Below are 22,185 nucleotides of genomic sequence, written 5' to 3'. Positions count from 1 at the left end.
TTCCCTGCAAGGGCTACAGGTAATCAGACTTGTGCTGCCCCAGGCAGCTGATGGTATGAGTCACTCTGCGACCTCTTGAATCTGACATAGTTCTAAGCCAGGCCAATCTTGATACACTGCACTGATGTGACCTGCTTTGGTGTCAGAATAAATTCTCAGACTCCAACAACACTAAACTAGTGTAATCTGCAGCCAAAGCGCACTTTTCCTGAGTCCGTGCCACTCCACCGGCTTTGAGGGATCTTCAGTGATCCTGGAGGACAGGATTTGCAAAGAGAGGAACTGCCACATGCTCGCACAAGCATGAGCTTTCAAGACATGAGTGCTGCTCAGCAGGGTCATTCTTCTCATTGCAACTATCACAAACGGCTGTGGATATCTTACTTATCAGCCCACAGCTATAGCTGCACGACATGGTGCTTGCAAAAATAAAATATTCAGTGGGGAACAACAGCCTGCCTGGCACAAACAGGCAACTTTGCAATAACAAGTAGTGAGCCAGCAGCATGGGAGAAAGGCAGCTGGTCCAAAATCTCAGCGTGGGCCTTGCAAAAACAGTGGGCATTTTGTAAGAGGGTTTTTCCAAGCCAGCTCCCACCTCTGATAGACACAGAGCCGTGTGGGCACAGGCAGGTATTCCCCAGTGCGGGTTGGTAGAGAGGCATGCAGCTGAACCGTGGGGACCTCAAAAGCATGTACGAACAAGACTCTGAGGAATCTGAATATTAGTACTTAAAGTCCCCGGGCAGGAGCAGCTGATAATCCCCTTCCTGGGTCACAGCAGAGCCGGCCGGGCTCCAGGCCCTGACGCTGGCAGCTCGGGAACAGTCTCACATTTCTGTATTTGTCGATCTGCTGTCCTTTCTTGGCTACCACGCAAACCCACCATCCACCTGCCAACTTGGCAAGCCACGGATGGCACTGCAGCGCCTGGAAAATAAAAATGCCTCCCAGGCGGTTTCCAGGGAAGCTGGAGGGAGAAGCAGTCAGGAGCCGCAGGGCTGCTGCCAGCTCTCTTTGAACCATACCATGAGGGCAGCTGTGAGTCTCCTCGGGTGCTGGGAGAGCCTGTGCTTTTATGCAGCTCTCACAACCTCCAGACAGCGTGCATCTGCTCCAACCCTTTTCCTACACCGCAGCCAAACTCTCCCGCTGTTTCCAGCTCCGAGTCCCACGGAAAGCAGCACAGCAGCTGGAGGGCCCCGGTAGTGGGACAGCTGCCGACAGGGGCCACCATGAGGCAAACTCAGCACGGCCCCTGCCCTCAGGCGGTGTCCCTGGGAGCAGGAGGCAGGAGGACGCAGCCCTGTTCCCTGCGCCACGCCAGCCCCAGGGACGTGAGGGGCCCGGCAGAGCTGTCGTGCTGCTGGCTCCGCCATGGACCCCCTGTGCTCTCAATGTGGGGGCAATCGGGCTGAGAATGGCTCCTAAATCCCGTCCTGCCTGCCCCTCCAGAGCAATGACGCCTGTTCCATGCCACCTCAGGCAGGGAAGACCCCGCAGCCACCATCGCTGCTGCTCTGCCAAAGGGTGCGTATTGCCTGCACAGCACCAGGCCCCAGCCCAGCTCTCATGGCTCAGTGAGGGCATGAAGGCCCATCCCTCCCCTGGGGGATATTTTGTTCAAAAATGCGGGTTGTACCCCAGGGACACGCCTGTGGGGACACGTTGTACCCCAGAGACACATCTGTGGGGACAGGGACACCAGAGGCCGTCGGCACCTGCCTGCCTCGGCCTGCCCACACCATGGCGGAGGCGGGGGGGGGGCAGTGAGGCCGAGAGGGCATTTTACCATTGCGAGGTAAAATCGACGAACTCTGCTGAGAACTTCTCCGCTGGGAGCTGTGGCGATGGCTCCTCCACCACTTGTTTGAGCTGTTGGAAGGGCGTCCCCCAGGAGTCGTAGGGAAAGCGCAGGATGGCCAGCTCGATCTGCGGAGACAGGGCCCACGGCTCAGGCACTGCGGACGGACCCCCCCACATTGTGGGTGCCTGTGGGCCCACCCAGGGGGTAGGTTTTTAGACCCCACAGAAATACGTGGCATTTCCTCACCCCACCTGGCCACAACATCTTGCTTAACCTCCCCCAGCAAAAGGGAGAGGCCTGAGGAGACCCAGCAGCCTCCACAGTCCAGACTCCAGCACCCTCGCGTTAGATGTGGCTGGAGAAAGCAGTTACCCGCGCTGCAAAGGCTAACTGCGCTATACGATGACTCTGCAAGCAGATGGATTCCCCCTAAACGCTGTGTGGGCGACACTACTCGTCTCTCCTCTTCTGAGGGGGGCTTTGCTAATCGCTAAGTACTGAGAGTATTTTTTTGTGCTCGAAATCCAACCTGCTCCAAGGCGACAGACGTGCGGCACCGGGCGCCCTCGCCTTAGCCCATGCTGCCATCTCCCGGCAGCCACGGCTGCCGCAGCGGGGCCAGCCCCGCCGCAGGGGCACCAGCACCTCCGAAGAAAGCAAGGAGTTGGCAAAGCAGCTCCATCCTCTTCCCCTCAGCCCCACGGAGCGCTCCCCGGTTACCCTCAGAGCTGTGTTCCCACTCCCACCCCGCCACCTTTCCAGGGCCACCAGTGTCAGGGGGACTTTGGGGAGGAAAATGCATCCACAAGCAACACTCAATCCTGCTGGCATCCCTGTGAGCCCAGAGGTGGTCACCCTACCATCGTGATCCCCAGGCTCCAGATATCAGATTTGACGCTGTACCCCTTCTGGTTCAGCTCCGGGTTAATTCTTTCAGGCTGTGAACAGAGACAAAGGTGGGTGAGGAACAGGGGCAGCCCTGGTGCAGTGCCCACGCTAGGGCTCACCAACCTCAGATGGGTCTTTCAAGGGTGGCAGGCCAGGACCACTTAGCCCATGCCACCAGCTTGCTCTCTTGGTCTCCTGGGGCCAGATGTGGTCCCATATCCTTGCCAGTAAGGACGGGCAGTGGAATGGGTCACCAGAAGCAGACAGTACCTGCCCCAGGGATTGAGGTGGTGGAGCTGACCTGGCACATCTGGCACACAGCGGGTGGCAGGCCCCAATTCTGCAGAACCATTTTCACCCTGTGCAAGTGCTCCACACAGGGTGAATTCTGAACAGCAGCTCTCAGGAGGAGTCTGAGGGACCCAATCCCTGGGGACTTTTTCCTCCCAGATGAAAAGTACTGTTGTCCCCACAGGGCAAATGGCAAAAATGCAACATGGAGTAATTACAGAGCCTTCCCCAAGGTCACAGGGAGGTGATAACACAGCAGGAAGCTGTGCCCAGGAGATCTGATCTGACCCATGAGATCTGTTTCCCCTCTCTGCCCCTTTACAAGTAACTTCAGGGATACATCTTCCAAAACAAGTCCCCAGGACACATGCCGGAGGCTGATCCTTCCCCCTTTAAGATGACCCGATGCCCAGGCTCATGTTCCTCTGGCTGTCCCGCAGCAGCATTCACGCGCAGCTTCTCCACGGCTCAACTTACAGCCATGTAGGGTTTGCATCCTGCATCCATGGTTTTAGCAACCGAGTCAACGAGGTAACCACTAATTCCAAAATCGCACATTTTCACCTGCCCCTGCGTATTGATCAACACGTTAGAGGGCTTTACATCTGCAAGAAGGAACACATACCACAGTCACTGTCAGGCACGGGTGGCTGTGCCAATCCAAAAAAAGCCAAAAGAGCTTCCTATCAGCAGAGGGCACCAAAGGTGTCCCTGCAAACCCCTGCGCTTTGTGCAAGCCAGAAACCCTGGCTTCGGCTATTGCAAGTTCAGGTGACAGCCTCATGGGCCTGTCATGTGTCCTGCAAGTGGCCCTTCACTTGCAGACTGATCTGGGGGTGCGGGAGGGAACCCTGCACGTAACCGTTGCATCTCACTGCGCGAGGGATGGCCACGGACATCAGAGTGCTCACAGGGGAACAGCTTGGCAGGGCTGGGGGCACCTCCAGAAGCTGTCTGCAAACGGCTGGAGCTCTGGCAAGTCCCCAGATGGATCTGGTCTCATGCCAGCAAAAGGAAAAACCCACGGGGAAAGGATGAAGGGAGTGCAGGAAAGGGTGAAGAGGAGCAGGGGTTGCAGGGGAAGGAGGGAGCAGTAAACTAAGACAAGGCTCAGGATTTCAGAAATGGCCTCTGATTTTAAGGATACCAAACTTGAAGGCAATGTGAGCAGCAGCAGGCGTGTGGGTGCTCCACACCTTATGGAAATCAGGCCAGTGTCTCATCTATTTATTACTGCCAGATTTATCTGCTTCCCATCACTGCCTTATAATCCTCGGTGCATTCACACTTGCATCACGCTCATGAAGGCAGTTATAATCAACATCAGAAAGGGAAATTAAGGCACATAAAGAAGCTAGTAAGTGATATCCACAAGAGCGTGGAGGTGCTTTCCTGCACAGCAGGCAATCGCTCCCCGAGAGGCTAATCCCAGATGTAATGTCAGCACCGGGCAGGTAGCGCAGGCCACCCTGTTTTCTCTTGTCCCAGCACTGATTCTCAAAAGGGAGCAATCCCTTCCCTGTTGCCACCCAGAAATAAGCGTTCTCCTCTGCAAGAAGGTCCTCTGTCTGCATGTGATAAACTACTAAACAGAAGAGCTGAAATAACATCCAAAGGAGGCCAGAAGCTGCTTCAGTCCCGCCCATTATAATTGGGTGGTTTACATTTCATTAACATTTGCTCTCTAATCAGCATTTCGCAATCAAAAGCTTCAGGTATCTGAGATCCTCACCCATCTGTTACTATGCTGAAATAAGACAATTTTCAGTGTGAATCAAACAAGTAAACAGAAATCCAGAAGCCAAGCAGCATTTTCCAACCACTGTAAATGATACAGAAGGCAGAAACTCAACCCTCAGCCACACGCAGAACGTACAAAATGTGACTGCCTGCTGGAGCTGAACTCTGCTCGCTTCAGATGCTCCTTTCCCTTGCATTCACACATTCCAGAGAGGGCTTTTTCCTCACGAAAAATTGAAAAAGACCTTTTAAAAAGAAAGGTATCAAGCAGCCACACTGCAAATTTGTTTCTTTCTAAGTGTGTTCATGGCATCTTTGAGATGCTCTAGAGAGGAAAATGTCTGAAGACTTTAAGGAGGGTATTTATGACTTGATTTGAGGCTATTTTAAGTATGAAACTATTCTGCCCCACCGCTGCTCAGGGAAGCTCACAGAAGGGGATGAGGATGGTTAGATCACTGCATGAAGCATCATGCTGGCATGGAGACATCTCACTGCACGTCAGCATGGAGCCATCAAGCTGGGGAAGAAGCCTTGGCAAAGCCTGATCCAAAGCCCACCGAGATCAGAAGGAAAAATCTGTTTTATAATTTCACGGAGGTGTTGGAGCAGACCAGGGATTTAGACCATGCACTAGAGAAATGCAAGCCAGGGGGAAACAGCCCTTTCTCTGCCAGCACGGTCAGGCTGGAGCTCGCTTCTCCTCCACCTCGGGGAAACACTGGGACCAGCATGCAGTCTTTAAAAAGCAAACCAGCAGACATTTCCTCTGACTAGAATTTGCTAGTCATGAAAAGCTGGGGAATATTTTTGTTGTCAAAGGCCCATTTTATCTCGGATATTTTGGGAGCCCTGTGCCTGGCTGCAAGGCCAGCCCTTGCAAGGCTAAAAGCATGCAGCGCAGGGAGACACCAGCACGGCATGGCTGTGTGCCTGGCACTTACCTCTGTGGATCACGGAGAGCTTACTGTGTAGATGTTCTAGTGCTTTTACGATCTGAAACAAGAATTCTAGAGTGAATCACACCTGGCAGCACCATGATGAGGAGAAAATGTTATCTGGCTTCACCCACCCCATCCTCACCAGACCTGCTTAGAGGGAAGGAGCTACATCTCCCACGAGTCCTGCACCCTCACAGCAGCCCACGGTGATGGCAGGTACCCGAGGATCACCCAGGGATTCCAGGACCCTAATGAAAAGGCAAAAGAGCTGCAGGGCCCTCCCCACACCTAACTCTGTGCTGTCTCTCAATTACGTGTATAGGCACATTTTGGGTTATTTATGGTTTATAAATAACATCACTGCAGACCAGATGCTGGAAGCCAGCTAGGAATGCTCACACATGCTGGCCCATGGACCATGCTCTTCCTGGTGCAAATACAGCAAGGAGCTTGGGTCACATAGGACTTGGCTTCAAAGAGAAGCATCCTTTCCCTTCCCTTCTCACCCTGCTAATACTCACAGAGACAGCTATTTTCCCTAAGATGTCCTCAGGAATCGTCAGGCCTTTGTCAATGACATGTTTGTAGAATTTGTCCAGTGAGGTATCCATCAGCTCCATGCAAATCCACACATCTCCCTAGAGGAGAAAGAAAGGAAATAATGCCTACTGGAACAAAGCATCTTTTCCTTTTCTTTCACACGCAAAGGTCTTCTTTGGCACTTGCCCTTTGCTGGCCTGTTTGCCTCTTCGCTGTCCTTTATAACTCATTCACCAAAACTGTACTGGGCTTTCTTTTTCCCTCCTCTCCAGCTGGAATTAAGCGCTATCCACCTTCACTACCACATTTAGTATCTTTTATTATCTGCTTTTCCCAAAGCAGAGTCCCAGTGATTTAGGAGCCCAGAAAGTTATCGAGATTGAGGCTCCTACATGTTCAGGTCACTGCAAATGCTCAGCCAGGAAAAGTTCAGCTCAGCAGAGCTATGTTTAAAACCTTTCAATAAATCTTGTTTTTTAGAGCTTTCCACACTTTTCCTCCATGTGGCTTTCTCATTGCAAGTCAGGACAATATTAACACTAACAGACCAGGATGTGAGTTGATGTCCTCAGTGCCCGGCCATCCCCATCACTGAAACTCACTACCAAGCCCCAATGTCTCAGCACAAAGGACTCGCACGTTCCTGGCACTGGGGCTTGGCTGCTCTTGGTTCCTCCTCACGTGGGACCGCATCTCTCCTTGCTCACCAAGAAGTAACTGTACGTGACAGATCCTTAGGCAGGGATTGAGCAAACTCATATTGTACCAAGTCTCCATGTCTAGATGGAGATTAAATCCCTGGCTCTTGGAGTGATTCTAGGCATGGGAATTCAGAGCCTGGGAGAGGATCCAGTCTCCCAGCGGCAGCACAGCTAATCTCCAGGATGCCATACCTCTCGGAAAAGTGCCCCATAAAAGGTGACAGTGAAGGGGCAATCTACCGTCCTCATGGAGATATCCAGATCCATCAATAACCTCTTCTGCTCCTGGCTGTTCACTGTGGCTCGGATCCGCTGGAAGACAAAGCATTTTAGCATTGGCTGTCAGCACCTCCGTACCACAGCCATACCCTTGCTGGCCACAGTGCCTTGGCATCACACCTTTACCCTTTTATCTCACTGCTTCATGTTACCTTTTTATCACACCTCTTTGTCATAAGAACATCACAAGCAAAACACGCGCAGTAGGAGCAGCCCAGGGCAACACAAGGCAATGGAGGTTGAAGGGGTCTTCTCACCTCAGCCCAAACTGCAGGTGATTTGGCTCTTCCCTGCAATGCCACTCTTTTTGCAACAGCCAAAAGTCACTGAAGCTTGAGCAAGGAAGAAGGAGCAGGAAATCAAATTCTGGACTGGTAGAAACCCATGACTTCTGGAGCTGCAGTGGACATTATTTACATCAGCAGACTTTGTCACGAGAGAGGGCTCCAGCCCTGCAGCCAGAGCCCATGTGCTCCCCTTGGCTGTGGAAAATGGACATTTTCCAGTCTCCCACGGAAGAGAGGTCATTTATATGAAATACCTGGAAACCCTCAGCTGGGAAGCACCACAAAGGGGCATGACACAGTCCAACACAGGTCACACACATATTCCAGGCTCCTTGGCCAAAGCCACTTGAGGTCAGTAATGTCACAGAATTAAACTGTTTAGCATCACAGATGCAAGTAATAGCCTGAATGTTCCTGCCCTACCCTCTTCAGACCTTCCATCATACTCAGAGAGGTCTTTTGCAGTTTGGTGAACACGAAAGCAAACAAGAAGGCCAAATGCGGAGCACAGAGGCCCTGAGACACACCCCAGCATCCACAGCAAAGTCTATCCACAACTGAGGAGCTAAGAATTTTTCTTCAGCTTACTCATAACTTCCAGCTCTGCATCCTTTTTCTTTTTTCTTGTTCTGAAAGGAAACTTGAGCTAAAATTCAGCCAAGCAAAAACTGGTTCTTCTCAAAATACAAATTTTCCCATGGCTCTTTCCCTAAGCTGCAAGCTTATGAGTCTAAACTGTTGTTAGGAAAACTTTTCATAGTAGCATCTAGAAGCCTGTCATGAATCAAGATCCCAATGTAGCAGACAAAATGTGAAAATCTCAACAAAAATTTCCGGTTCCAAAGAGACTAAAAAAGTCCCAGCTGAAGAAAATTATCTTATGCAATAAAATTTACAGTACACTCTTCTTTGCAATTACAGTGCAGAGCCCTGAATCTGAGAGTCTATTTACATTAGAAAAAATGCACACATTTAAAAAATCACGGCAAATAGCTTGTAAAATCTTAGTGAAAACAGGAATAGAGGAGACAAAGGTGAACAATATGCACTATAATGCTGGAAAAACATTGAGCATCATACTTTCAAAACACATGCATTTTCTTGGTTAAATGGACCAAATCTACCTCAGCACTCTTTGCCCCAGTGTAGAAAGAGGATTTCGTAAGGAAAGAAGTAAATCTCAGTAAAGGCATGCATCAGAACAAGGAAGATTAGAATTGTGCACAAACAAGAGCGCAGAGGGTGCCCACACACAACGATACAGACAGGAAGCACCTCAGGAGGCTCACTCTACCTTCACTGCCATGATCTGCCCACTAGGCATGTGCCGCATCTTCTCCACCACCCCGTACGCACCTCGTCCCAGCTCAGAGATGGGCTCCAGGTCATCGGCTTTCACCTCAAAGTTCTGCGGGGCAAAAAAACATCAGCACGAAGCTGACTGTTGCACATACATGCTACGCAAGGAGCAAAACAACTCTAAAATCTAGCCCTGCTTGGCACATAAATTCACCTCTGTGCATCCCCCTCCCTATCTGTGTTCATGAGGCTAGAAACAAAATCGCGGTCCTTGGAGGCTGTCAGTGTGCAGCAGTTAGCTGAGTTCTGAAGAGGATATGCCTTGTAACAGCATAAGCAGGGAGCCCGTGTTGATGAGCATCCTGAGCAGGGCGGGAGCAGGAAGGATGGTTCCTTCGGTGGGATGCTCTCTCCCCAGCCACCTGCACCCGAGTGCCCCTTCCAGCCACCTTTAGCTGCTCGCTCTTTCAGCTTCTCCATCTTCTAAGGGCTGAGACGGAAAACACCACGGCAGCTTCTCCCCCAGGAAACACATTCAGTCTTTTTTTTTTTTCCCCTTCCATCTTCCTCCTCCTCTCTCCCACAAACAATAATGGAAATATCCCCAGTTTTTCTTAAGGCCTGTAAAAGCTTATTTCTCCAGACCTGTAGATGGGCCAAATACTAGTTGAGTGTGCCCCATTTTTAAACCACAGCAGATTTATTTTGTCTAGCATTTGAGATGTCCTTCTCCCAGCCTTACACAAAGGATGACTTTGTTTGGAGCCCTGCATTCTAACCTGCCCTTCTCCTTTCTGCCGTGATATTGTGCAGCAGGCTCTATTTTTTGCTTATTATTTTTTTTGGATCTTTAAAATGTGCTTTTGCTACTAAAACCAGCCATTCTGTTTGCTGAACGCACCACATCAGTCAATCATCCTACAGAAAGAACCGGGTTATAATGAACTGATTCACAGCACATAATCCCACACCGCTTTTTGCCGGCACAGCAGAAAAAAACCTGCAGCCTGAAATGTGCTGGCTGGGGATGCCACAGCATGCAGGGCCCGTACACTGCGTTACTGTGCGCTCGGGCTCCCGGTCATTCACTTGCAGCTATGTCGCCTGCAAAAGGAGCCCTGACTAACATTTTTGTGTAACAGCAGACATTTAAACATCTCTGACTGCCTGACACTGCTCCTACTGTTCAACGGGACCCTCTCCAAAAAAGCCCTTAGACTCTCTCAAGGCCATTCTTAAATTTAGCAGCAAAGTTGAAAGGGAGAGGAGGGAAAGTGGCTTTCCCTAGGGATCGGGGGTGAGTGTAGAAAGGCTGGTGGAAGAGGGAGCACATCCTAAAGGAACCTGGCTGGACAAATAGGCAACAGATCTGGCGGAATGCAAGCCACGGTATGTCAGTCCTTCCAAGAGAGCCACATATCTGCGTCTGTAAAAAAAACCTGAGCTCTGGGTTTTACAAGGGTGTTTCTCTTTGCACCTCCAACATGGGCTCTCTGCCTTCATGTATGGAGACTTTTTGGATTGCTTGAGCTTTTCCTCATCCCTAGGACTGCAGGGGAGAAACTATTTTCTTGGAGCGGGTGTTTGCTCTTGCAGCAGGCATTTTCTCTGCCTCAGTGCTGCATCATTTTGCTCTAGAGGCATCTCACACTCCTTCCACCTTCCAGCCCCTGCTCCATGCCAGGGAAAATATAAAATTAAAAATGAAAGAAAAGCATCCAAAGATAGACAGCATAAACCACTACTGCATTAGCATTTCACTTCATAAATTACCTCTCTGACACCAAGGCCTATCTTTTGCACCTAATAAATTTATTGCCCAGCTTTAAAGTGCTGTTATGAATGCTGCTGTGCCATTTTCACCTATCGAAACAGCTGTCCTTGGTTTTGTTTTTTCCCTGCTATTTTTTTAGAACATCAGGTGGACTGGTTTCCACACTGTCAGAAGGATTTGCTTCCAGGACAGGAGGATCTACCCTGAGTTAGAAACCTGATGAGATGGCCTTCAATATCAGCGAAGGGAAATACTTTGGATGGAGGCTTTAAATTACCAAAGGAACTGCAAATGAGAGTAAAATCTGCCGTTAGCAATCTCCTTGTTTTATAATCATTATTTCCAGGGGATTAGCTGCACCTTACTGAGGCAAGGAACACATTTCCAAGGTGGAAAACATGAAGGGGATGCAGGTGTCATGGGATGCAAAGGGTGAGCATTTGGGGACATGTCATCAGAGCAGTGACAACCAGCAGGTCACACTGCAGCTGGCCATGGGGCCATCGGTCCCACGCAGACAGCCCTTGTTGGAGAAACACAAACACCAGAGGCTCGTCAGCTGTCTGTGGCTGAAGGTGGCTGTCAGGGCTCCCACAAGCTCCCAGGCTGGCTCTTCTTAGCTTCAATTCATCCAGCAACTGCCTTCCAACAAGCAAAATGGGCTACATTTTTTTTTAATAGCTGGTGTTTATTAATCTGCTCTTTCTTGGAGGGTTGAAGTTAAGCAATCCCCTGAGCAGCCTGCCTGGACAAGCAGCCAGCACCACGGCAGCCAGCCCTGGAAGGTCACCTGTCCCCAGAGGTTGTCTTCTCACCATAACTCCTAGTCTTACCTCCTCGCCAATGGAGATGCAGGCTTTGGAGTCTAGATCTCTGGGTGGCCTGTAGGAGAGAAAAGGGGAAAGATGTGAAATGTTCCTTACAAAGATCCATTTTCCTTCAGTGAGTAAATACAGCCCCTGTGGTCCCTCAGGCCGTCCCCTCACACCTTCAGGCCAGCAGCCCGAGTAGCCTTGAGCAGCCCAGCTAGTCTCCTAGATTTGCAGGATCAACAGATACAGCCAAGATCCACAAAGTCCCCCCAAAAAGAGGTCAGGAAGGAAGCTGCTGGAGTTGGCATTTCTCACACCCAACTTCCCCACGCGGGAACCCACAGAGATTCATTGCAAAAGGCAAGGCAGGTGGCAAGCACCAAACATCTACCAACTTGTATGGATTAGATGGGCATAAAGGCCTTAAACCACTGTAAATGATTACCTAAGGCATATAGCATGGGTTAACAGGCTAATAAATGTCAGTCCTCAAGGAAGTAAAGAAAGCCAAGCAGGCTGGAGTTGCACAAACTGCCTTAAAAGCACAAGGTTTTCTTTTGCAAGGCTGAGTATGTAGGGAAGGGGATGCATTTTTGTGCCTTGACCAAATGCACGTTACTCAAACTGGGTGGCCAAAGTGCCACATCAGTTAAAATCAGGTGCCCGTTCTGGTTTTTCCTTTTCCTGGGCACATCATTAAGCAGCACAAGACATGGACCATGGGCAGCGACGAGCAGAGGGTGATGGGTTCAGACCCCCTGGCTTGTACCTGGGGCTACAAGAGAAATGCAAGGGCTGATATTATCCTCCCTAATGGTGCCAAAATTAACCTGGGTGTTTTGCTTCTCTTCCTTGTGAAGGGTCCCCGTTATCCCAGCCCTGCAAGCACGAGCCCCAGGCGCTGGCCGTGACCGGCTGCTGGCCCCTGGCCGTGGCAGCACAGGCACTAGCGAAGGCTGGAAGGCAGCTGGGGTTCGTGGTTTTCTTTTTATTCTGCCTTAGTGTTTGCAGACTTACGTGGAGCTTGTCTGTGGTTGCTCAAATGCTTCTTTAGGAATTTTCAGCCCAGGGTTTCTCTTCCTGCCTGTGAAACAAGAAAGAGGCAGAATTAAAGAAAGGCACCTTTTTGTTGTTTTGTTTTGTTTTAATTTGCAAAACACAGCTTGTCTATATTTGTTGACCTTATTTAACATAAATGTCCGGCCAGGCTAGTGGTGTAGACTCAGGGCACAGAGTTCAAAACATAAAGTGCCTTTGTTCAGTAACGCTTCATTTAGACCTGCAAGGTCTGGCTGCCAACTTGGTACAGAAAACAGGCAAGAGCTCTGGCAGAGGCAGGCCATGTGAAAATGCAAAGTGAAAGGTATTTCTCCTTCGTCAGCCCTACCCACGTAGGTTCCCTTAAAATGTTTCTTAGATTTTAAACCATTCCAGATACATAACTGCAAATGCTGGCAGGATTAAAAATCTTTTTAAATTGAAGCTGAAAGTCCAGAATCAGATTCTGATTCCGTTTAAATGGGATGTTTCGCCTCTTGGTCATTAAAGTTGTGCAAACCCAGCAAAAATAAAGCAGAATTAAGTTTGCAGGCTTCAAAGCCATTTGTTTCTGTTCATACTGACCAGCCAAGCTTTTCTGAGCTGGATGAAGCTCAAGCTCTGAAGCAGTTCAAATGCAAGCTCTCCTGTAAAGGGGGTCCAAGCCAGCAGACACAAGAGCCAGGCAGACTAGAGAAATACAAGAACCTTTTTATGACTAAACATATACAGGGACATTTCAGCGTGGGGTTTTGATTTCATGGATAAAATAACCTGAAAACATAAGTCATGTCACCGAAACCCCAAGGTAAACATCTGGCTATTTGGCTGTGTAATAAAATCTCTGGTCCCCCAAAAAGGCACAAGCATCTAATTTAGGCATTAAAACATTTTTAACCTAACAATTTCTATCAATTACTATCTTTCTTTTAAGCATGAGTTTTACTCTCTATTCCCAACACTCTCTCTCAAGCTTTACCTACATGTTTGAGTTTGTTTTTCCTCTTGACACAAACTCATGTCAACAGACGTCTGTGCATCCTAGTGCCAAGGGGTGCTAGATCAAAGCACAGGCACCCAGAACTGAAAATGACCTTTTTGAAGCAATTAGGCAATTCAGATTGCCCATCTTTTTTTATTATTATTATTTTTATTTTTCCCTCCCACCTTGTCTGCTCCAAAAGACACGATCATACTTGCTCCTTTTGGCAGGGTCATTCCAGGATGGGACAGGCTGCGACAACCCAGCTGATACCTTTTGGGAAAACTATCTATTGGAAACCACTATGCACACTCATTATTGGTATTAGAAATCGACAGAGCTGCAAATTTACAAAAGGGGAGAGGAAAAAAAAAGCCAATTCTCTGCTGCAAGGAGTTTTCAGTCTAACATAGAAAAGGCAAAATAAAAGCAGCAAGGTCACTTCAGAACCATGAAGAACAGCTCTCAGTTTTCCCAAGAGGTAAAAGCTTGTGTGTAAGGAAGCAAAAATCATTGAAAAACAAGTGGAGAAATTCTAACAGTTAGCAGAGCTGTTCTGCGACCCTTTTCCTTCTAGTTTTCTCTAGTTGTACTAGAAGGGTCTCTAGAAGGCACAACTGAGAAGCAAGCTCTGCTGTGCTAGATGCTCTAGATACCATTTCTTGCCCAAGCTGTGCCAAGCGCACATCAGCTCTAACAGGATGCTAAATGGGTAACAGTGTTCTGGATGTTGTTGTGTTTTAGCTAAAAAAGGAATCTCAAAAATACAGGTCTTGCAGTGTAGGCAAACAAACACCATTTTGCTGACAGTTTCTAAGTCTGCCATCCCGGTGACCTCTCTGCTTCCGAAAACCTGCCTGCATCCTCTCACAGCTCAAGCAAACAAGACAACCATGCGCACATGAAAAGCAGTATCTCTCCTTATTTTGCATGGAGAAATAAAGACAAAAATTTGCCACCTTGCCCATGGAGGCAGGAACTGCCTCTTCAGCTCTAGAGCTGAACTCTTCCTGTTAACACTCACCAGCCGCCTCCTGGCATACGTCGACCATCCATCCCCATTGACATTCACACAACGAAAATCAAAAGAGAAACCAGCACAAATTTGCTCCGTTTTTTCCTTTTTGCTTTTTTTCTGTTGTGGATTTGTACCCGAACCTCAGGAACCTGCTCTCAGGTAGCTCTGGAAGGGTGAAAACGAACCTACTGGAAATTAACCTGATTTGAACGTGAACCAGAACAGGTTGTACAGCATTTAATCTTATCGTGGTTCACAAGTGGTGTCAGCAGAAGAACTAGGTATCAAAATGCCAAACCCAAATAAATATTAAAAGCCTACCGCCTTCTGGTGAAATAAAATCTGCACTTTGGGGAGTTTATTTTCCTTGTCTCTTCTTCACAGAATACAATATTTTGAAACTTTGCCATTTTTTTGAAGCACAATCTGTTCGTGCAGTTGAGTTGCCAAGACACAGACACAGTTTAACGTTCTTTGGGGTTTTCTTTTCAAGAAAGAAGCGAGCAACAACAGTAGCAAGAATAAAACACCCATTTCACAGTGGTACCAGGAGAAGGGATTGCAACAGAAATTGCCACGGCTGGGACTCGCACCTGCAGCACCAGCAGCTCCTGCAGGATTAGCTTGTGGTGCGGAGGGGGAACATGGTTACCTCTGCACCGTGGCTCACCACATGGTTATTTAATGAAAGTCTCGAGCTGCAATCAGGAAATGTCATGCCTCTCAACTGGATCAGGCCAAGTTTCTGAGCTCCTTTTGTTACAACCTGCAAAATTCTTGTCTCTCCAAGCCTTCTGCAGCCAGCGTCTGCAAGTGTCTTGCAGGAAGCATCAGCAATCCTAAACATGGCACTGCCTTAAAACTAGAAGCACGGAGCAGCGGTCAGCACGGTGCTGTGGAGCCGTGGCTGCCACCCTGGCAGGCTGCAGCAGGGTGCTGAAGTCGGGGTCCCCCCCTCGCCCCATGCCCCAGCTCCCCATTGCATGGGGTGGGAGGGCTCAACTGAGGCTCTGCAGCTGCTCTGAAAAACAAGGGTCCAGGTCACACGTGCTTGAAAGTCTTTCTCCCCAAAGGCAAACACTGACGCTTAGAGGGTTTTTGTAAGAATAAAAATAATTCGAAGTCCCAAGATCATTTCTCTTCAATAATAACTGCCAAGCAATCTTGCTGTCAAAATAAAATCCCCCAGTTTACCATAGCAGACATTGGCTTTGAAAGATGAAGCTGTATTAAATTGCAGTTTGCAGAGAAAGTCATCTCTACAGGAGCTCTGAATGTTGAAGCAGCTTAATAGCATACCAAATTGGATGTTACCTGTTCCATCCACCAGAAAACCAGTATTTTCCACAGTGTTTTTATGATTCATTATTATTTTTAGCTTTGTTTCCTGAAGAAAATCACCACGTGTATATTTGACAGTCTGTGTCCCTTGTGGCAAGTGTAAATCCACTGGCCAATTTCTCTGACAGAGAAATTGAGCTTTTGGAGATTGCAAATCTGATCAAAACAGATGACTAAATAAAGAAGTCCCCGACTCAGAAGCAGGCTGAAGCACAAAAGCAACCCATGGCAGACCAGGCATCCGTGTTTGAGCTGTGCAGAAACACCGGGTGTCTCAGACACCAAAATAACAGCACGAGGCTCGGTCCTGAGGCACAGACCAGCCAGGGCCTGAGCATCGGTGTGGAGGGTTCACTGCGACTCCTTGGGGTTTGCAATAAGGAAAGCCCCAGTGAGCCATCATACAAAGCATGAAATCTAAACGTGGCTCCTTCTGCAAAACATTCACAGTCCTGGTTGATCAACAGATGGGAACATGTATCTGCTCCCCAGCATCCAAGAAGTCATGAGTTTTCCATGTAAACAGCCACTGGTGGCTTTCTGGTCTCTGCACCCTCAAGCTAAAGCTCATTTGAGACCTCTCCCTGCAATCTCCCACATGGAGACTTCCACAAGCACTTGACTCAAAAGCCAAGTTTTAAGAATACTTGAGGGGGAAGAAACAGACTGGTGTGGAGCAATGCTGAGAGCCATCTTCAGAAGTGAGTTTTCATTCAGCAGAACACCCTGGGTATCTGTAACATTACGCACAAGCTTAAATCTACTTTCTTCTAGCAAAGCAATTACCCACAGTAAATGCTGAACTGACTCGCGCTAGAGATGTTGCCACCTTTAAAAACCCTCAGTGCTTTCTTGGCAAGTGCACTGCTCAGGACAGCAGTAATGCAAGCAGTTAGCTGCAGCATCGCTGCAACCGCCTGTGCCCAGCTACCCCCCGCCTGCCCCCCGCCCGGGCACTGCCTCGGCCAGCGCAAGAGAGTCAATGCTGAGAACGAAGTGAGGTCTGAAAGCAAAATCCTAATAGGAAAAAGAAAACCTGACTTAATGAAAACACATTAAATACTTCCCTGTGAAGGTCTTAAACCCAGTTCCTGAGGGAGGGGAGAAAAATACAACTTCCAATGGGCTCGTTAACCTCTTCTCACCAGCACTGACAGAGCGTACAGGGAGATTAATGTTGCTAGCCCCTTTCAATTAGGGCAGTGTTAAATATCAATATTGAAAAAAGAAACTTCAAAGTTTCACAGCAAAAGGGTAGGAAGCATAACAGAGAATAATAAAGAAAGAGAAGACAGAGGAATTCACTACCCACATATGCTGTAACAGAAAATAAACTTTTACTTCTGAAGGAAAATCCCATTCCCCAGTCTCTAGACTTTTCATTGCAGTTAAAAACTTTTTATGATATAATCCAAAGTAAATGGTTCCTTGCCACAAAAAGCTCCTATTTCCTTCAAAGGATATTAACCAGTTCTGTCTTCACCACAATTTATTATTAAAGCTGTGTTCAATTGCCATGTAGCAACACTTCCTTTCAAATAGCACTCTTTAGCATATAATTTGCTGGTAAAATTTCACAGGCGGGAAATGCCTCTTTCTCCCACTTTTTTGAGATAAAAGTGGCTCATTTACTGTTCCTGTCTTTCCTAATGCTCTTTTCTCTGATTTCTTGAAAAGTTTTGAAAGCCAAATGATCTGCTTTTCACCTATCAGCTGTACTTAACTGTGTAAGCAAAACCCCCACCCTAACACAAGGGCAAAATGGAAATGCTCGGTGCGATTCCATGGAAGAGGAGTGAATCGGCATCTCACGGGCTCTGCAAGACAGCTCTGTGCCGAACGGCTGCACAACCAACCTCTCGCTGATACCAAAGTGCTACTATGCCTACTTTGCAGTGGGAAAGGACCCGTGGCCGTGGCTTAGATGCAAAACCCCAAACTGAGACGGTTCTTGAAAACCCCAGAAATTAAGATTAATTTCTTTCTTTTTTTTTGTCCCAGATGCCCTGGAAATGCCCAGCAGAAAACAGCTCTTCATGCAAAGACTTGGTTTTCAGCTGCAAAGGGCATCTCTTATCCAAAGCCCAGTTCCAGCTCATATTTCAGCAAGGAACAGTAGACTTGATGCTGTCAAAGAGAAGTCCAAACCTTGCAGGCCAGGTGGAAATATTCAAACCCCAGAGAACTCACCCATTAATATGCCTGGACCCAGGCACGTGAACACTGAGATACCTTAAAGTTTCTCATGGCACCCAGGGCACCGCAGGGTCACCTGGAGCAACTGCTGCTGTAGAAGATGTAGCAACCTCATATTTAACATAAATGTCACATAGAATGACCAAAGAAGGGAAAACACTTTTTTTTCAATAACAAGTATTCAAGATCATCTCACAGATTAATTATTTATGCTTGCAAATTATTAAAGGTTAAGGCATACATAATGATTAGAGCTGATAAAAACCCATCGTAGCAAACATGAGAGTTCAAGGCTGGTGATAGACTTGCCCATCTTCTTTGGTCCTCAGTCATCTGCCCCAGCAACACCTCATCACCACTCACCAGTTCTCAAGGTGAAAAGCCTTTGATTCTGCCCAGGTCTTTCCACCAAGGAATCCCACAAGTGGGGATGTCCCAGCCAAGCGTAAGAGGAGGGGGAAGGCTGGGAGCATTCCTGACATCCCCACAGTCAAACACTCAGCACCTCTAGACTAAACAACAGTCACTGAGCAAAGACGCCTGAGCTTCCCTGCCAAATTGTTGTGCCTAAAAATTAAAATACATGTAGATAACAAAGTATAGTTTAAATGAGTGGGTCTGAGGGAGAAGCCAGACTGCCGGAGCTGTACCTGGACTTGTTTTTACAAGCTGGCTCCGTTCCAGCTGAAACAGAAATCAAGTCCTCAGTCAAACAGAACAAACACAAATGGGTGTAAATTCAGGAACTAGCCACTTCTGGTGGTTTTAGCAATATAAATGTAACCTCCCAGGTGGCCACTTCCCAGAGGCAGCCCCACTTGCCCTCCCATGGGTTGTTGTGGCATCTCCACAGGCATGACCACAGTGCCTCCAGTACCACCACTACCTTCCTCCCACAGGCTTTGTCTGTGTGCAAGTCTTTGAATTTTGCCATACAGGCAAAGTATGGAATTAAACCATGCTCTTTTGATTTAAATATCTTTGGGACAGATCTACAGGTGATAGGGAGGCTAGTGTTGGTGACTGGGGTGAACTAGTGTTCAGTGGCTGGGGTTGGGAGATGCCAGGGGAAGTTCTCTCATCACTTCTGCCTCCATGCCTGGGCTGCACGTCTTGGTAACCCTTTGGTAAAGCTGCACAAACCCACATTGTGCACCACTCGGAGCAGGGTGCCAGGGACAGGGTGGGTGAGTGGCTGAGCTGTGCCCACCACCCATTTTGTGAATGCCAAAGCCCTACTTTGTAGAGAAAACCAAAAGCTAGGTGTTCATGTAAGCACCAGTGATGTGGAAGCAGGCCTGAAAATCTGTTTTCCGACCCCTTATTAAGGCACAGAAAAGGAATTTAATGTGCAAGAGATTCTTAAAACCTGTTGAAGTTTCAACCAAAGGCCAAGGGAAGAGATAAAGTGGATATTGTGCTTTATTTGCTCCTTGAAATGTAGTTCAGCTGCTCTCCCCTTAGCCCTATCAATAAGTAAGGGTGGCCAAGGACCACTGGCTGCACTCCCATCACTGCCATGAGCAAGTGGACTGGTTGGAGATAAATGGAGATGCTCCAGTGAGGAACATAGTACATCCTCTGTGCAGGACAGGGACATTTCCTGCACATCCTTTATATGTGTCTTCCCTTGTGGCTGTCTGCAATACCTCCCTGGAAACGGCAAACTTGAAATCTGTTTCCTTAACAACTCATTTCAGGGCTGCTCCGGAGAAGGGAGCCAAGGCTGCTGCAGCCGTGGGGCTGAGATGCCTCCCACCTCCGGCCTTTCCTCCTCTTGCTTGGGTGCTGTGGAGCTGCCGGCCCATTTGGTGGCCACTGGTACATCCAGGTCTGAGCTCCCCATCACTGTTGCCAGCCCCATCACTGCACCCTGTGTCCGCATGGCAACTCCAATCTTTATGCCCCAAGAACTGAAGCAATTTTAATTTTTTCCCCTCCAGGAACCATATTTTGGGACAGGAAGCAGGAAAGGCAAGAGCACTCTTACGAATGTGATGGATTTTGCCAAGGCATACTAGAATCAGGACACACCTGAAACACTGTATCAAGTGCAGAAATGCCACGGGACAGCCCTTATTTTCTCCGAAGTCCTAGTGCACCACTCCTCTTTTCGGTGCTTTTCTCCAAAAATAAATAAATAAGTACATTTCATTTCATACCAAATCTGGATATGCCAGCAGGCTAAATGGAGTGCTTGAGTCACTTCTCCTTGCTTTTTCCCTCTGCCTCTCCGAATCATAGAATGGTTTGGTTTGGAGGGATCTTAAAGACCACCTAGCTCCAACCCCCCTGCCCTGGGCAGGGACCCCTCCCACCAGCCCAGGCTGCTCCCAGCCCCGTCCAGCCTGGCCTGGGACACTGCCAGGGATGGGGCACCCACAGCTGCTCTGGGCAGCCTGTGCCGGTGTCCTGCCACCCTTGTGGTGAAGAATTTCTTCTTTCTATCCAATCTAAATGCCCCCTCTTTCAGTTCAAAACCATTCCCCCTTGTCCTATCGCTACGTGCCCCTGTAACAAGCCCCCTCCAGCTTTCTTGTCGGCCCCTTTAGGTACTGGGAGGCTGCTCTAAGGTCTCCCCGGAGCCTTCTCCAGGCTGAGCAACCCCAGCTGTCCCAGCCTGTCCTCTCAGGAGAGGTGCTCCAGCCCTGAGCACCCTCATGGCCCTGCCCTCCTCTGGATTCGCCCCAACAGGTCCATGCCCTTCTGATGCTGGGGACCCCAGAGCTGGATGCAGCGCTGCGGGGGGTCTCAGGAGAGCAGAGCAGAGGGGCAGAATCGCCTCCCTCGCCCTGCCGGCTGCGCTGCTCTGGATGCAGCCCAGGGTGCGGGTGGCTTTCTGGGCTGCAGGCACACGTTGCCAGGTCATGCTGAGCTTCTCATCAACCAACACCCCCAAGTCCTCCTCCTCAGGGCTGCTCTCAATTCATTCTCCGCTCAGCCTCCATTTGTGCTTGGGATTGCCCCGACCCATGTGCAGGACCTTGCACTTGGCCTTGTCCAACTCCATGAGGTTCGCATGAGCCCACCTCTCGCACCCATCAAGGTCCCTCGGGATGGCATCCCTTCCCTCCAGCGCATCTCCCGCACCGCACAGCTTGGCGTTGGTGGAAAACTTGCTGCAGGTGCCCTTGATCCCACTGTCAGTGTCACCAACTGAGATGTCAAACAGCACTGGCCCCAATACCAGTCCCTGAGAAACGGCACTTGTCACTGGTCTCCCCTCGGATATCAAGCCATTGACTGCAAGTCTCTGAGTGCAATGACCCAGCCAATCCCTTATCCCTTCATCTCCTTTCTGGCTCTGACTGATGGCTGAGACACACTGCGCTAAGTAAGGGGAACCTGCTCCTAAAGACACTTTCCAGACACATAACCAGCCAACACATCACCCCAAGTGCAACCAAATTTGCTTTGGCAAAGAGAAGATGACCTCAGAGCCGTAGCCCAGAGGAGGATCCTTTCTTTTCTCAAAGTTAGTCTAAGCAATGAAAATACAGAGACAGAAAACCCCAGAATCCCATGTGGAAAACCAGTATCTGGAAATCTGTACAGTAAAAAACCCTGAAACATTGGCACAACACATGAGCAGATGATGCTGCATCCACCTTCTTTTTTAATTCCCAAATCCCCTGCAGAAAAGAAGAGTATGGCGTGCCACGGTCTGGGCACAGTTCACCCAGTGACTATGTACCAATCAATCCCAAATTACTTGCTGACACTGTTAGCACCCATATTGCAATGCTGGAAATGTAATTTGCTGTCCTGCCCCGTCAGCGGCCGTGTCCCAGCATCCAGCCGTGCCCCAGCACCCAGCCGTGTCCCAGCACCCAGCCGTGCCCCAACACCCAGCCGTGCCCCAGCACCCAGCCGTGTCCCAGCACCCAGCCGTGTCCCAGCACCCAGCCGTGCCCCAACACCCAGCCGTGCCCCAACACCCAGCCGTGTCCCAGCACCCAGCCGTGCCCCAGCACCCAGCCGTGCCCCAACACCCAGCCATGTCCCAGCACCCAGCCGTGCCCCAGCACCCAGCCGTGCCCCAACACCCAGCCATGTCCCAGCACCCAGCCGTGCCCCAGCACCCAGCCGTGCCCCAACACCCAGCCGTGCCCCAGCACCCAGCCGTGCCCCAACACCCAGCCGTGTCCCAGCACCCAGCCGTGCCCCAACACCCAGCCGTGCCCCAGCACCCAGCCGTGCCCCAGCACCCAGCCGTGTCCCAGCATCCAGCCGTGTCCCAGCACCCAGCCG

At 49.4% G+C, this 22,185-nt stretch overlaps 1 protein-coding gene across 2 annotated transcripts in view; it reads right to left on the bottom strand.

Moving 5' to 3' along the window:
• Positions 1–22,185, bottom strand: part of MAP2K6 (mitogen-activated protein kinase kinase 6) — an 81,318-nt gene that overhangs the window by 41,735 nt on the left and 17,398 nt on the right. Inside the window, exons 2-10 of one of the 2 annotated variants that reach the window (XM_080373914.1) lie at positions 12,377–12,443; positions 11,381–11,429; positions 8,769–8,882; positions 7,101–7,220; positions 6,189–6,305; positions 5,671–5,722; positions 3,464–3,591; positions 2,668–2,745; positions 1,793–1,932 (exon numbers count right to left, since the gene is read on the bottom strand). In XM_080373914.1, the coding sequence (XP_080230040.1) occupies positions 1,793–1,932; positions 2,668–2,745; positions 3,464–3,591; positions 5,671–5,722; positions 6,189–6,305; positions 7,101–7,220; positions 8,769–8,882; positions 11,381–11,429; positions 12,377–12,443 (865 nt within the window). Of the gene's footprint in view, positions 1–1,792; positions 1,933–2,667; positions 2,746–3,463; positions 3,592–5,670; positions 5,723–6,188; positions 6,306–7,100; positions 7,221–8,768; positions 8,883–11,380; positions 11,430–12,376; positions 20,205–22,185 lie in introns of those variants that run through there. The other variant, XM_080373913.1, reaches the window with a different exon arrangement.

The sequence above is a fragment of the Falco punctatus genome (genome assembly GCF_963210335.1).
Source record: "Falco punctatus genome assembly, chromosome: 1".
Classification (NCBI taxonomy): Eukaryota; Metazoa; Chordata; class Aves; order Falconiformes; family Falconidae; genus Falco; species Falco punctatus.
Note: the sequence above shows the minus strand (reverse complement) of the source record. Positions and strands in the feature narration are given on the sequence as shown.